At 41.7% G+C, this 17,099-nt stretch overlaps 1 protein-coding gene across 4 annotated transcripts in view; it reads right to left on the reverse strand.

The window, feature by feature from the left end:
• Positions 1–17,099, reverse strand: part of DSCAM (DS cell adhesion molecule) — a 687,554-nt gene that overhangs the window by 60,191 nt on the left and 610,264 nt on the right. For all 4 annotated transcript variants that reach the window (XR_011495418.1, XR_011495417.1, XM_014839281.3 and 1 more), the window contains exon 21: positions 4,024–4,177. Coding sequence is in view for 2 of the 4 variants with exons in the window: in XM_014839281.3 (XP_014694767.2) it covers positions 4,024–4,177 (154 nt within the window). In the remaining 2 variants the exon portion in view is untranslated. The remainder of the gene's footprint in view (positions 1–4,023; positions 4,178–17,099) is intronic.

Genomic DNA, 17,099 nt, shown 5'->3' on the forward strand with positions numbered 1-17,099 from the left:
ATAAGCTTGGCAGCTCCAAGCTGTGTTTTCTATGAGCCCAAATATTTTTCAAAACACTTTATTAAGCAATTTATCTCAACAGCAAAAACTGCACATTAAAATACATTTTTCATATCTGAGAGAATAGACAATACAAAACATAAAGCCCCCAAAGACAGGAGGAAGTAAAACTGGAACAACTTCTATTTATCAGTTTTGTGGTACCTTCCTGACTTTATTATATAAACTTGATCTTCTGCATAAACTTTAAGGAAAATGAACATTTTCAGAGTGCCCTCTCTTGAAAAACAACCATTTACTTGGGACAGTGATTCAGATGCTTGAACAGGAGCATCATGCAGAGGTGTCTGGTGCTGGCACAGTCCCCAAGTAACAGGAGGGCTCAGGAGGTAGAGGGGGAGAAGCCCAGGGTGGACTCGCGTCAGCAGGGGCCTCTTTGAAGACTATTGGGGCCCAGCACTGACAGGCTCCTAGAACCACCTTCTTGAGTGAGACACAAAAGATGACAGAGACACCAAGACACAAGTCTTCCAGAAGCAGAATCATCTGCCTGACCTTTGCCATACACTGGGACAGTACTTTCTACAATGCTCCATCTGCAAGCTCAGCATGGCCAGATGCACACAGATGTGGTCTTAAGACTGCAAGTGGAAGGTGACTGCAATCTGATTCTGGACCCATAAAGATGGGACCAGTGTTGGGACCCCTCTACCACTTCAGGCTTGAGAGTTTGGACTGACCAACAGGCATAGGGGGCAAATTCCCCAGGAAAGCCCTGGAATTCCAGGAAAGGTGGGTTTCCTGGAGCCAACTCATTATGGAGTCATCCTGGTCTAGAATACAAGCCTTGGTCATTGAGGTCTACCAAACAACTCCCGTTTTTGTTGTTCTGAGCTCTGTGGGCAAGAGCAGAGAGAAGGAGGAAATGCCAGTGGGCTCAGAAGCTGGACCATTTTTGTGCAGCAAATATTACAACAAAACCCAACCAAGTATTTGAAGCAACGTTCCTGCCTGCAGGGGAAACAGAAGCTCTTCCTCCTTAGAGAAGGGTCTTCCGAGACGGCTCATGGATGGCACCCTTCACCACAGAATGGAGTATTCTAGGGCGGAGACCACTCTATCAGTCCTTGACGTTGCGGATTTTCATCATGATAAGAGAAATATCCTGGTCAGGTAGCACCGGCTTTCTGGTATTGGTAGTTTGCATTTTCCCTTTCAAACCTTTCAGACTGTCCTTTTATGAGGAATGTTTTCACAGAAAACTAGGGGAGAACTCGTGAAACCTAGCTAGAGTTAGGGGCTTTCAAGCTTTTTAAGAGTCCCCTCTACTGTAAGAAATATATTTTACACGAATCCCAGAAGTTACACACATATTAAGATGTGCGCGTGAAAACAGTTATGCAAATTAATACTTAGTGTGTATGATGCATTCTGCTTCTTTTTCAAGTCTAGGCTAGACTATTTGACTCTATTCCATTGCATTCCGCTTTAGCTCTTAAATATGCTGGTTATAAACCTTAAAATTAATTCCAGGACTTAGGGACGATTTCCCATCTGCTTTTTGAGCCCCATCCTTCCAGCTTGAACCTTTCTGTTTTTACGGTTTGCCAGTGTCTGGGGCTTCCGAGTGGTGCCTGCCAGCCTGAACATTTGCTCCATGCTTGAGGAACTCCCCAGCTCAGCCCCTTTCCAGAAAATCCACCTAGATCAACCCTAACTCTGCGTGAACCCCATTTGAGCATGAGAAGCTGAACATTTCTGGAGAAATCCATGTGATTTGGGAACCATTGTGCATTCATGATCACCAACCTACACCAGACTCTTCAGCTTTCCCTGCCGGTCCTTCTGTTTCCTTAGTGAATTCCTTCCTGCTTCTCTGCAATGATGATTTCCTCTTGTCCCTCCTCTTCTCAAATTTCTGGTCCTCCATCCACCTCCACCCCCACCCCCCACCCCCGCAACTAAATTGCCTAATACTTGAAAGAGAAAATTGAAGACACCGCTGGGAACTCTGCATTTCCTGCCACCAAATCTATAAACTCACTTGCGTTTCCTCCAGCAAACCTCGGTCTTGTGGCCATCGCTCTTTCTCCTGTGTTATCAACCTCTCCCTCTCTGCTGGAGCCTTCCATTGCCCTACAAACATGTCTTGCTAGCTGACATATTAAAAAATAGTAAAACCAGAGCCTTCCCCTCGCCAGACCCCCTGGACCTCCAACATGCTACCCTCTTTCTCAGCTGGAGGCCTTCTCATGTTGCAACACCATTGTCTTCCCTTGTCATGTAACTGCACTCATCCTTGAGGGCAGGTAGACATCATTTATATATATATAATCCTTAGAAGAGACTCTTGTGTGCTTACCAAACCCTGTTTCCTTTTCCTTCTTGACATTCACCCTGGCTTCCTTTCCCAGCTCTGTTTTGAAAATCACTAGGGCTCAAGCCTTCATTCTACACAACAGAATGTGGGTAAAACTGATGACCATGCTTCCAAGTCTGGCCCATGAAAACCTCTCTTGCCAGCCTCCATGCCCTCTCTCTCTCCATCTATGTGGCTGGACATGAAGGACCCCAGGACTTGAAATCACAAGGTGGAGGAGACCTGGATCCCTGAGTCACCATGTGGAATGAGCCACCTGTCCAGGAATATCTGTGTTGGCCTGTGTTACTATGTCAAGCCAGGGAAACAGGGATATCTGCTTCAATGGTCAGGCTTCCTCGACTATATCACCCCTGTGTCCCTAGCCTAATGCCTGACATACAATAGGCACTCAAAATGATTTAAGAAATGGCCAAATGACATTTAATTTCCCCAGACAAGTCGTACTCCTGGGGAAGTAGCCAGTTTTCTTTTGTGCCCCTTTGAGTATATCACCTCCTACAACATCAGCCAGGACATTCCTGGCTATGTCTGGAGATATAACATCGAACACACAAAAGGAGAGGAGGTCTAGCCATCGTTAATCCTACATCTTATGTTGCATTTCTGTTTTTAATCCCACAGTGCTGTCCTTATGCCCATCAATAATCATTGTGTTCAAATGTTAGAGAGTGTATGTTAGGGGTGGCTCGATATCATGATCAAAGAGTATGATAAACAAAAACAAAAAAATCCACCAATTTGTTTTCCTTACCAACAACATGCTTATTTTCTATCTGTATTTGTTTTTAAAATGTGACACTATTCTCTTTTTCCCTCAGTATTTTATTCTCTCTTTCTCAGCTATCACACTAATAAGCATGTTATTAAGAGCACTTAGAGGTGAAATTGCAATCTTGGAAAGCTCACTCTCTCTTTCAGGCACCTAGAACCCGCATGAGTAACAAATGGCCAATGTGGTGTAGTCCAAAATAATGGGGCAGCTCCCACTGGCCTGGAATTGTGATGTAGGTACACCTGATCATGATGAGTGCTAATTCAGGGGGACCCTGTGCACAGGGTGGTAGCAATGACCAGAAGTAGAATAAGAATATTCTGTGCCTATACGTGCTCTTAACATCTCAACGGGAAGACATTCTATTCATTTTTAGGGACTTTTTGTTCTTTGTTGACTCCAACTTCCCACTTTTACTTAAGGTCTTTGTTTATAGCACTCTATCAACAGAAGAAGAGCTAATTATCCCCTTATACTTGTAAGGTTCCAAATTCCATAGACCAAAACACAGACATTTCTCTTTAAGAAGTATGGTACCTGGTTTTGGTGAAAGTAGACCTTGCTGGGAAGTTGCTATGTAGCGATTTTCATCTACCCATAGAGGTGAGTGGGGGCTCCTTTTCTTAATTTCCCAAAAGACATATTAAGTTGTAGAGCCACCCACACCTCTAGGAGGATTCTTTTCTGATACGCCCAAAAGCCCAGTGCCAGCTAGCAGCCACCCTTTTTCTTGGGCTGAAATATGGTAACATGCGAGGTTCTGATTTACTTCATTTTTAAGCCTTTGTAAGCTTTATTTCGGATTAAATAGAGACTTAAAAACAGTCAAATGACAGTGGGAAAGGAGGTCCTTTCTACAGTGACACACCTTTAGCTAATGGCTCTACGGTGATGATCTCGCTGCTGTTGCCTCTCCCAGCCGAAGTCACGGCCACAACCCAGACGCTGTACTGACGATTCCGACTCAGGTTAGGAATTCTGTAGGAAAATGAGTCAGGAGAGGCTTCAAACTCGCTGATCACCTGTGAGAGGAGACATAAATGTTCCCACATTCAAGGAGGCAAATGGCACAAATGGATTTCCTAAAGGAATGGTTATTAACATATCATCTATCATAAGAAACCAAAGCCACCATTAGTCCCTCTCTGGAAGGCTGGATTTGCAATATGAATACATATACATCTATCTCCCCATAGTCTACCTTTCTCTATGCAGCAGCTTTGACAGCCACCAATCAGTAATATAATCCTTTAAATTAGGGGTCCTTTAAATCTAACCCTTAAATTAGAGTAACAAGAACCAGATTTAGCCTCCTACTGGAAACAACCACAGAACATGCAGGATATATGAAACAACAGTTTCAAAGGCATTGTTCCTCCACTAAGGAAGGACGATCATCTCTGAAATACAGGAAACAAATGAGGCAAGACCCACAATTGGAGGGTGTTTACATTTTTTGAGAGTTTCCAGGCCATGACACAGGGAAGGGAACCCAGGAGGAGCCCAGCAGCTTCCCTGACTTGAGGAGACAGAACTGAGAGACTAGTAGGGAGCTGGAGTTCACAGGACTGAGTACCGGGGAGGAGAGAGCTACACAGAAAGCTCTGGAGAGCTAAAGAGCGTCCCACTGGGGTATTCAACTGAGTGGATCTGTGCACACATGTGAGGAACTATCCGAGGCCAGGGAAGAACCACCTGAAAGGATCAGAGGTCACAGCACGCAGCATTTACACAGAATAGTGCCTGTTCCCACCAGACAGAGGGCAAACCCTCAAGATTCATGGAGCATTAGATATAGTACATAAGGGTCTTTCCTCAGTGATGGGCAATAATTAGCCCTAGATTGGACATCACATGGGTATTGCCTAACTAATATTAAAAGCAAGATTCATAAAGATTAAATTGACACTAAGTAACAACTGCATCCCAGAACAAAAGTCAAAAATATTCATGGAAATAAAAATATCCAGTACCCAATAAGGTAAAATTCACAATGTTTGGCATCCAATAAAAAATTTCCAGATATGAACAACCCAAATAGCCATCAACTGATGAATGGATAGACAAAATAAGTTGTATCCATACAACTTATTACTCAATAATAGAAAGGAATGAAGTATTGATACATGCTACGGCTTGGATAAATCTTGGAAACATTATACTTAGTGAAGGAAGCCAATCGCAAAAGACCACATATTTATGATCCCTTTCTAAGAAATGTCCAAAATAAGCAAATGCACAGAGATAGAAGCAGATTAGCTGTTGCTGGGGGCAGGGTAGTGGAGGGAGAGAATGAGGAGAAACTGCTACCGGGTGTGGGGTTTCTTTTTCGGATGATGAAAATGTTCTAAAATTAGATAATGGTGAAGTTTGTGCAGCTCTGTGAATATATTAAAAATGACTGAATCGTACACTCTATAAGCATGAATTTCTTGGTATGTGAATTATACCTCAGAAAAGCTGTTATAAAAAATTCCAGGAAGGTGAAGAAGCAGAAAAACATGACTCATAAAAAAATACAATTCAATCAATCCAAATCGACCCATAATTGACACAGATATTATATCTAGCAGACGAGGCCATTGAAAAGTTATTATAATTGTATTACAGCTATAACTGTATACACTCAAAAATTGAAGTAGATACATGAATGATATAAAAAGACCCAAGTTAAACTTGAAATGAAATTATAATGTGTGAGAAGAAAAAGGCACTGGATTAGATTAATAGATTAGCTCTCGTAGAAAAAAAAGATTCGTGAACTTGAAGACAGATTAATAGATGAAGCACAGAGAGAAAAGAGAATATATAACTTAAAGGAGCCTTAGTGAGCTATGGGACAACATCAAGCAGCCCGACATAAATAAAACTGGAATCGCTTAAAGGAAGGGAAGGATGTAGGACAGAAAAAAATGATTGAGGAAATAGTGGCTGAAAATCTTCCAAATTTGATGAAAACTATAGATCCATAAAGCCAAGAACCTCAGCCATAAAAATATGAAGAAAACCACACCAAGGCACGTCATAATCAAATTGCTCAAAACCAGTGATAAAGAGAAATCCCTAAAAACAGCCAGAGGGGCTGGCCCCACGGTGTAGTAGTTAAGCTCGGCATGCTCCATTTTGGTGGCCCCAGCTTGCAGGTTCGGATCCCGGCACAGACCTACATTACTCATCAGCCATGTTACGGCTGCGTCCCACATACAAAATAGAGGAAGACTGGCACAGATGTTAGCTCAGGGACAATCTTCCTCGGGTTAAAAAAGAGGAGGATTTGCAATGGATGTTAGCTCAGGGCGAAATGTTCCTCAGCAAAAGAAAAAGAAAAAAAAAAGCTGCAGAAAAGACACACACACGAAGGAACAAAGATGAGGATGCCAGCAGACTTCTTGTCAAAAACTATCCAAGTGCTATTGAACGTCCCCTCCAAATTTATGTGCTGAAACCTAATCCCCAAGGTGATGGGATAGGAAGTGGGGCCTTTGGAAGGTGATTAGGCTGTGGGATTAATGCCCTTAGAAAAGAGGCTGCAGAGAGCTCCCTTGTCCCCTTCCACCATGTGAGGAAACAAGTCTGCAACCTGGGAGAGGCCCCTCACCATACCCTGATCATGCCGGCACCATGATCTAGGGCTTCTAGCCTCCAGAACAAACACAGAAAATTAGCATAAGGAAATGGGAGTGACGCTGTAACAAATACCTAAAAACGCGGAAGCAGCTTTGAACGGGGTAGAGGCTGGAAGAGTTTTGAGGTTGATGTTAGAAAAAAAGCCAATGTTGCCTTGCTAAAGGTGATTCTGGTGAGAGGTCAGAAAGAAAAGAGGAGAGCTGGGGAGAGCCCCATCTTCTTAGAGAACGCGAATAATGACATACAGAATTGCACAACAGAGAAAAGATGATCCTGGTCACAAAGTGGCAATGAACTTGGCTGAATTGTGTCTGTGTTCCAGTGTTCTGAGGAAGGTGGAATTGCAAGCATGAAATCAGATCCTTAGCTGAGGAGACTTCTAAGCAAAGTGTTGAAAGCGTGGCTTGGTTCCTCTTGACTGACTTTACCGACATAGTGAAATGCAAGAAGAGAGAAATGAATTGAAGAAAGAATGAAGCAAAAAGGAACTAGAAGTTAAAAATTTGGAAAATTCTCAGGCTATCCATATTCCCCCAAAAATGAGAAAGCAAATTTGGGTGAGGACACTGGAGGATGCTGCCCGGCAACCATTTGATCAGGAGATTAGCTTGGGTGTGAACACACGAGCCTAATCAGCCACCCCATGAGAACGCTGCCAGTTTATGGGATAGAACCAAGGCAGGCTGTTGAACTCAGATTCTACAAAGCAGGACCATAAAGCTATTTGGCTGTGAACTTGTGTTATTCTTCAAGAAAAGGGAAGAATGGCTCTGAAGGACATTCAGAGATCAGCAGGATCACCACCTTTGTAATTGAAGCTTTGGGGGCGGGGACCCCCCTGGAGCTGTGGCCATCAAACGCCCACCTGGCAGATCCCTGGGGTCTACTCTGATGAAGAGAACCACCGCCTGGGTGGGGTCCCTGCAGAGGGCCCCAGCACGGGCACAGCCGCACTCAGCAGTGGCGGTGATGTTGTAATCCTAGTGGGCCTGGAGGATGCAGCATTAAACCTACGAAGACTATTCTTGTGCCTTAAGATCCAACGGAGTTTGCCTTGCTAAGTTTCGGACTTCCTTGGAAGCCATCACCCCTTGTTTCTTTCCTTTTTCTCCCTTTTGGAATGGGAATGCCTACCCTGTGCCTGTCCCGCCATTGTACTTTGGAAGCACGTAACTTGTCTTCTTCACAGGTTCACAGCTGGAGAGCAATTTGCCTCCGGATGAGTTGTACCTTGAGTCTCACCCATATCTGACTTAGATGACATTTAAATGAGTCTTTGGACTTTAGACTTCAGAGTTAATGCTAGAATGAGTTAAGACTTGCGGTACTATTGGGATGGAATGAATGGATTTTTGCATGTAAAAAGGAGGTGAATTTCGAGGATCCAGGGGCAGAATGGTATGGACTGAATGTTTGTGTCTTCCTCCAGATTCACAGGTTGAAGCCCAAATCCTTCATGTGATGGTTTAGGAGGTGTGGTCTTGTCATGGAGGTGATTAGGTCATAAGGATGGAGCCCTCACAAATGGGATTAGTGCCTTATAAGGGAATGAAGACACCAGAACTCTCTCTCTCTACCAAGTGAAGATACAACAAAAAGCCAGGAAGTGGGTTCTCACCAGACACTAGACCTCCTAGCACCGTGACCTGGGAGTTCCCAGCCTCCAGAACTGTGAAAAATAAATGTGTGTGGTTTAAGCCTCCCCCTGTGGTATTTGTTATAAAAGCCCAAGCTGACTAAGACAAGGAAACGAAGGTAGGGACCGAGTCAGTGACTCACTGAGGTCGTGATGCCAGCCGAGGGTGGACAGAGGCTCAAGCTCGGTGCTTCCACTCTCAAGTCCAGTGCTGTTTCCTCACACACTCCATGTTGCCAATTATGAGCAGCCGAGCACAGGAAGGACTTATTTCTACCCCTGCAAGCTGTTAAGTAAACCTTAGTAGGTCAGCAGGCTGCATAAAAAGCAAGACCAGCTGTGCAATTAAATAAGGGACGTAAATGTTAACTATACATCTCAATCGTCATACATCCTATGCTCTCTCACAATCACGTCAGAGAATTGCCCATTGTCAAATATTTAACTTACAGGTACACAGTGTCAGGTGATTAAAGGGAGACTACAGGGTCCTTGCACAGATTCTTCAGGTGTGCACATATACATTAGTGTGCACACGTGCATGCGTGTGCACACATCTGTACTCTCCCTCCTCCCTCCGCCGCCCACACCAGTCCTCTCTCATCTTCAGAAAATCATGGGAAAATTAATGCCTCCAGAATTTCAGAGGGAATTTGGCTTGCCTCCTGGCAAACTGAGGAAATAATCCCAAGACTGTGTGTACTTGCATTCTGCCATGTTCCAAGGCTACGTTGTTGCCAAATTAATTTTACAAAGCTTAATGATGTGCAAAGTGTAACAACTGCATTAACAGAGCATTAAAATGTATTTACAAATTTAGGATTTCCTGTGAAGAGTACATAGCTTTTAGTTGAAACTCAACAAGTATCCTGTCTATAAGGTGCCATTGGTCCTTGACTATCACTAAAACATGTATTTTATTTAATTTTTACCTGCAACATGAAGCATGGCTAAAATCAAAGGTAAAAATATGATTTCCTATGCAAAAATATTTGTTCACTATTTATATGGAAGATTAACCAAGAGCTGAAGTAAAAGGTTTATTTATAGAAAATTCCTCCAGTTGGAATGATGTTTCTCTATAGATTAGGTTGGAACGGAATAGTCAAGCTGTTCAAGGTTCCTACTGTTTATTTGGGAAAGTCAGTTGCACTGGCGTTGCCACCCTTTGATGCCACTGCATTCCCCTGATGACTGCCATAATTAGGCACTTTTTTTCTGGTCTCAGCAGAAGGGCAAGCAGAAAGTTGCCAGCTGCACATCTTAAGCAATCGAAGAGTTGATATGTTTTCTTTTTAATATATGTCACTGGATATTAAATGTGACTTTTCCTATTGTCTTGAAGTTTTAGCAATGGCCTTAAAAGGTGAGAATAGTGCCGAAGATGCCAGTACCTTTTCTCCTAACAAGAAACATGAGATCACATATGCAGGGCTTTCTGGTTCTGAGGCTTTGCCCATCAGCATCTCTGGGCCCCATAAGAGGCTGAGTCAGGAATAAGGACTTTTCTGTTGAGAGAGGTCTGTGTGCATTCCCACCTAGGGGTGAGAGGGGTCTTTGAGCTCCAAGAAAACCACTCAGAGATCTTGGAGTCTGGAAGGACATAGAGATTGGCAAGTGAGTCACAGCTGAGAAGGCTAAGGCTAGCCATAATGGCAAAGGATAGCCCTGCTCACAATGGGAGAGAAGGCTGTGCTGGGGCTGGCTGGGGTAAAGATGCTTACACACGGACCCCACGGGAGAGAGCAAGACTGGATGCCTCAAAAGGGAAGTCCGTAGGCACGAAGTAGCTCCTATACAAGGGTGTATTGCAAATTATATAACATTTACTTTAAACAGCATCACTTATCTATAGATAGTGCATAATTCAACTATTAACAATTTCAAGGGGTGGCAACAGGTGAGAAAAAAAGAGCTAAATGGGAAAAAAATGAGTCAAGCTCATTCAGGGTAGTGAAGCAAGTCCATTTGATTAAATCCTTTTCCTTAATGCTCAGCCAAAAACGCTTGCTCTGAGAAAGAGGGAGCATGAATATTGTTTCCTTATGAAACATTTTCCTCAATATTTTATATGAAATATAGTAGTATTGATTATGTCTATGTTTCATTAATCGTCTTTTTATTGGACATCAGATATTCCAACACAACGATCCAATAGTGTTTAAGCTGACTTGCTGATTTCACATGCATTTCATTATATGACACTCCCTCCTAAATACTGAGAATGTTCGATGAGAAGGGATGGATTTTATTTCCAAATTTCTCCCAATACTTCAGCTAGGTCAACACATCACAGACTTTGAAGTATTAATGGAGCGTGGAGGGAATAAAAAGTGACAGAGGAGAGCTTGACTCTCAAGGGCAACAAAACATGAAATTGCAGCATAAGAGAAGCAAACTCCCACTTTCTTAGAGATTAAGGAATCAAATGCGGCAAAGGAAGAAATTTGTGGGGAGGGGAGAAAGACACATTTTTCCGTATTGAAATATCTAAATGTTTAATTTCCTTCTAGAACTGCAACTCTCTAGACTTATTGTCTTCAAAATTAAGACAGAGACATTAGCCATTCAAGAAGAATTTATTATGCTTAAAATGTGAATTAATCTTGAATAGATAACATAATTGGGCTAACCATTTATTTTAAGGGAAGACTTAAGAGTTAACTTCATGACCTGCGGAAACACAGAAACAATCAACATTAAGGAAGTTCTGCTGCCAGGCATATCTCTTGCATAAGCATGGGTTTTGGTGGGGAATTCTGCCCCGCAGCTCATTTTTGATTCTTCTCTGTGCTGGCATGATGGAATAGACAGGAAATTTACAGACTGGAGTTGTCATTCTTCTGTGCCTATCATGAACTCCTGTTAGCCATTTGAGATAAAAAAGTCTGTTCTTCCTCATCTAAAATGTATTTGAACGTGTTGATTCTGTCAGCATCCAGAGTTGACCTAACATTTATTATTAATTAATCACTCTCGATTGAAATGGCTTCTAAGTGGCAGCCAGTTATTTATTTCTTGGTCCATTAGAGATTGTGAAGTAATAAGAGCAGGTTCTTCTCTCTAGCTGATGTCACCTAACAGGGATAATCCACAGAGTTCTTGAGGAAAGACTTTGGTTTTCTGTTTGAGGCATACAATTAAGATATAGAATATTTATGTAGTTTATCCATTGGGCTATCACAAATACTGTGTTTGCAAATGGAATGTTCATGGTTTTATTGTAGGAGGTAGTTGGAGGGTCATGCCGACACCACCACAGTGGGAATATGGAGGCCCATGACTGATGAGGGATAACGAGATGTCTAGGACACCTGGGGCCAGCCTCATAAACTTGCTGGACTACAGATCCCTCCTTTGGATTACGGTAAGAAAATTTATGCGAAAGATCCTAACGTCACACCTAGTAATAAGAAACGCTCAAAAACAGTTGCTGAGTTTGAATTCACAGGCATTTACTGAATTCAACTCCAGTGTGTAGATTATAAGGTAAGGTCCCTCCCCAAGGACCAAGATATGATCATGGCGTGGCAAATGGAAGGTTAATTAAAATGAGGCATGGTGGGATTCCAACAAATTCTTACTAAAATCTAGAAATTAAATCCTTTGCGTTCCTTTTCTAACACTATCACTGTCATAGTTGAGGACATGGATTAATATTTGCAAAATGCCTAGGAAAGTAAATGGAAACTTCATGCATTTCATTAAAAAAATATTTAGAGCAAGTTTTTACAAGACTTCTGACATGTTTGCCTTCCTAAAATTGTACCCAGAATGGAAAATTCAGCTGATGGTATAAACTTTGTGACACCCAAGCCACGCAGCTCATTTCCACTGTTCCACATTTCTGCTCGATTGCCTTGGGTCTGGCGGATGGAGTCATGGATTTCTAAGGAACTGGACAGTAGCCTTGTCAAAAGAATGTAAGCGTTGCTGGAAGGTTACTCTCCCAGGGCTTCAGTGTCACCCCACAAAAAGCCTGTGAACAGTGTCTTCCAGACCTACTTTCATTCCAGAATGATTTCTGCCTTGTGGTGCTGGTGTAATATTCTTGCTCATGTTTAAGATACTTTTTAACCAGTAAATAAGATAAAATTAGCCACAATGAGCTACTTCAAGTGCTCTTTAGTAATTTCTATAAAACTGGATGTTTACCCAATAATGGGCAAATCCCTCTTGCTATTTAGCTCAATGGATGAACTTGTAAAGCCTTGTAAGCTTTCTTTAATCCCCTCAATCTGGTGCCATATTTGCCCTTTATTTATACGTACTTTAGGGTCTTTATCTCTATTCCGCTTTGGATTATGCTCTTCATGCTCTTACCATCTCTCTTCCTGCTGGGTGGAGTTCAGACTCTCTGAGTGGTCCTTCCTCACCCCTCCCTCCACTTATTCCCCAGGGATCCAGCGTTGGGACCCACTAACCACCAGCTGGAATGGACTGTGGAAATGCCTGCTGTACTAAGTGAGTTTAATAAGGACCTAGAAGTTATTTGAATACAATGGGGAAAAAAATGTGTAGAGAATGACCATGGAGTCGCAGGCTGTTCAGTGTGTCTGTCAGATATAAAAAGAATTCCACTTTAAAGAATTTCAATTAATCTTTTACTGAAAATTCTATCAAAGAAATGTGGTGCTTTAATATCTAATTATTAACAGGCAGTTAAAAAAAACACTTGAATGCTCTGATTTTGTAGATAGAATGCTCACAGTAGTGATTAAAAATACCTCCCCCAAAACGGAATAAACCAAATGGACCGCTCTCTTAATTACAGAGCAACAACACTTTCAGAGCATATAAAATCTTTCTGTTTAGCGGCAGAGAAGTGGTCTGGATTACATTAAGAAGAAGCAGTTAGCTGGATCAGTTTAAGATTTGCCTCTGTTGTTTAAATTCCTACGTAGAATACATTTGGATCCTATTTCCATTTTATTTCACTATTTTCATCTCCGAAAGGAGAAAATATGGCACAAAGCCCTTCCTAAAAGTCTAGACTGGGACGGCCAGCGCTTATAGAAAGATAGCATCCTTGTTTCATCCGGTCAGTGTTAGTGGCTTCCTCTGACTTTACTGAGATTGCTGTAGCTGCTATTGGCTATGTATGACTATGGCTACTTTTAAAAAAGCTTTCCAAACAAAATATATCATCTTTTGGCTTCCAAATATAAAAATTATTGTTATAATGTTTTGCAAGTGAATGAAAGTTGATATCCAGAAAAGGCAGGAAAGAAACTAGTATCTCCATGTTATTATTTAGAATCAGGGCACTGTCCAATTTACCACTCTGGCACTACAGGATTCTTATATTTCCCAGGCTCTTTCTAACAAAACCACCTCTATTTACTACAATTTTGGATCATGCCTTCTCTGTTGTCATACCATCTGCCATACTTGATTGCCATCATCTATTCAACACATTCCACACAAAAGAACTAGTTTAGCATCTTATAACTTCTCGCATATAAGAAAGAAATTAGTGAGAAAAGCTCTTCTTTATCAAAAAATAATATATGCACAACATACATTATTGGAAAAAATAGCTATTTTCCACGGTCTTAATTGAAAAGGATTTAAAGCCTTTTATTTCCCTAAATAGTACCACATGTCTGTGTCAGTCCAAATCAAAAAGATAAGATGTTTTCAAAGCTGGAATCTTTCAAAGGCTCCAAAAGTGGTTGATCAAAATGGCATTTTAATCTGTGGCTCCTTGGAAAGCAGTAAGCAGCATTGGAGAAGCACGTTCAGAGGGGCATATACTCCAGTCTAGTCTGAATGAGTGCCATCTCGAAGCCAGAATACTTATTGGCAATTTATCTGCACAATTGGGCAGGCTATCTTGTGGGACTGAGCTTCAAAAGAGATTTCCAGGGCTTGTTTCTGTACAGAAATTCTATTTGAATATATGCTTCTGTTTTCCTCTGCTCCATAAAGTAAAAAATTGGGCTCAGGATTTTAAAGCTTTCTCCCGACCTTAGAGTATGTGTCACCTGCATTTTGACCAACTATAGCAACTGGACAGCATCACTGGATGGCAATGAAATTGAATGATTACTGAGGAAATTGAATGAATACTAAAATATGTATTCAACAGAAAGATCGAGCAGTTATTGGCTGGTTCATTGAGGATAGGTAAAAGGAGAATGAAGACCACTTTTAAAGGACTAGATTATAAAAGATAACATGCTCCTCCCACTCCCCAAAAGGATCAAATTCTAACAAACAGATGTAAATTGCAGCATAAAAAATTTAAAGTTGCTTTAGAACAATATTTCATCAGAATTGGCTTTGAAATTCTGAGGTATTTCCAAGGAAGCTTCAAGAATATACTTCCCAAGAGATTTTATAAAACCAGAATTGGTTTTCATAGGTCTGGGATGTGTAGATCTCGCTCTGTCTCAAGGAGACTTTTCTAGGCCTTTTTATCCCAGCCATGTGATTGTACGAGACCATGTTGAGTACTCTGGTGCAATGTGGTTGAGTACAAGAGCACTAATACATGGGCACCACACACAAGTACACAACAAAGCTCTGATGAACAGGAAATTAAATACACATGTGTAAATGGAACAGGACTGTGCATTCTTATGCCAACTGTTGGCATTTCTATAATTTCTAGCTTTGCTGTTACAGAAAGAAGAGACCCACCATTGTGTCATTTAGATAGAACTAAGGAAGAATGGCTGTCACGTCAGTGATTTAAAAGCATAGGGCTGAGACAGAGAAAGACAAACACCGTATGATTTCACTCATCTGTAGACTATAAACAAAGTTATGGACAAAGAGAAGAATGTAGTGGTTACCAAGGGGAAGGGGAGTGGAGGGTGGGCACAGGGGGCAAAATGGCACACTTATATGGTGTGTGACAAATATTAACGTACAACTGAAATTTCACAATGTTATAAGCTGTTATGACCACAATAAAAGAAAAAAAGATAAACCATGAAGACACTTAAAAAAAAAAAAAAAGGGCTAGCCCCATGGCCAAGTGGTTAAGTTCATGCGCTCCACTTCAGCGCCCCAGTGTTTCACTGGTTTGGATCCTGGGTGTGGACCTAGCACTGCTCATCAAGCCATGCTGAGGTGGCGTCCCACATAGAAGAACTAGAAGGACCTACAACTAGAATATACAACTATGCACTGGGGGGCTTTGGGGAGAAGAAGAAAAAAAGAGGAAGATTGGCAACAGATGTTAGTGCAGGGTCAATCTTAAAATAAATAAATAAATAAATAAAATAAAAGCAAAGGTGTTTTATCTAACTCCTTCTGGGATAGAAAGCATCCCAAAGTGTATAACACACTTTCCTGCCTTATTAAGTAGAAACTTCATTATACAACTTAACCTCTGTTGGATGACTCCCAGTCATCATCCATAAAATTTAATTCAACACAACATTTGCTGAACATCCACTATGTCAGCATAATACTAGATTTTCTGAAGGCATAACAGTGACTAGCTGTGGTTCCTGCGCTGAGGAAACTGATTCTAGGGGCTCAACCATGTCCCCGTCTCACGATAATGCGAGATATTATGGTTACACCAAAGGGACGTTAGCGATCAACGCCGAGGATCCTTGAAGTGAGATGGGGCCACCTTCCCAAGGAAGGCAGTAGGCGTCAGAGTGAAGAGCCCAGACCCCGAGCTCAGAAACCTGTGGTTTGCAGACTCTGTCTTTTCCTTGCTGAGCTGTGTGGTCCTGGCCAAATTGCACAGTCTCCGTTTCAGTACCAGTCCAGTGAAGATAATAATAACAACCTCTTCTGCATAAGGTCGTCATCAGAATTAACTGTTGAAAAACGGCATTTTAAAAAATGTGAGTCATGAAAGCAATTTAGTGGGTCATGACAATCGCTTAAAAAATAAAATAGAGGAGAAAAAAACCCCAAAAGAACAGAAAATATCAGAATGCCTCACGTGTAGTAAGCGTGAGTTTTGTTTACGAAGCTTTTGTTGTGCACGTCCTGGATTGTGATTATAAAATCTATTTCCTATCGTGAGCCATGAAAAAACAAGTTTGGAAACCACAGGGATAAAGCATTTAGCAGATGGGACTAGAACACATTTTGAGGAAGTGCTCAAAAATGGTGGAATAAATAACACAGCATTTAAGTTGAGCCTTAAGAATAAACATTTTTACATAAGAAGATGAGGGGGAAAAGGGAAGGAGGACCCAATACAGACACACACTCACGCGCACACACAAACACACACACACGAGACCTGGCGTAGTTGAGATACCAGATGGGGGCAGTTTGGTAGAGTATGAGACTGGAAAGGAATTGGAGCCGGATTGTGGAAATCTGTACAGATCATATTGAGGATTTTGGATTTTAATTTTTTTAGGTAAAAGGGGAGAAGTCAAGAAATTTGCACAAGGGAGTGATAGGATCAGACCAAGAATTTGAAAGAATACTTATGGCCGTGATGCAGACAATGGACTGGGAGCTGAGACAGGTATTGGAACGGCTTCTGACCCAGTTTTGGTTCCCCAGGCGAGGACTTGAACCAAGGCAATGGCAGTGGGCATGAAAGAAACGGGGAGGATTAAAAAGACTTTGCAGAGAGAGAATCCTCATGACTGGATGTCATTTTGCAGATGCTATTTCCTCTGATCATAATATCCTCTCATCAAGTAAAATTCCCCTCCTGCAAGCTAGGGCTTTATATATGTCCCAAGAAACTA

This window comes from Equus asinus, chromosome 18, assembly GCF_041296235.1.
Source record: "Equus asinus isolate D_3611 breed Donkey chromosome 18, EquAss-T2T_v2, whole genome shotgun sequence".
Lineage (NCBI taxonomy): Eukaryota > Metazoa > Chordata > Mammalia > Perissodactyla > Equidae > Equus > Equus asinus.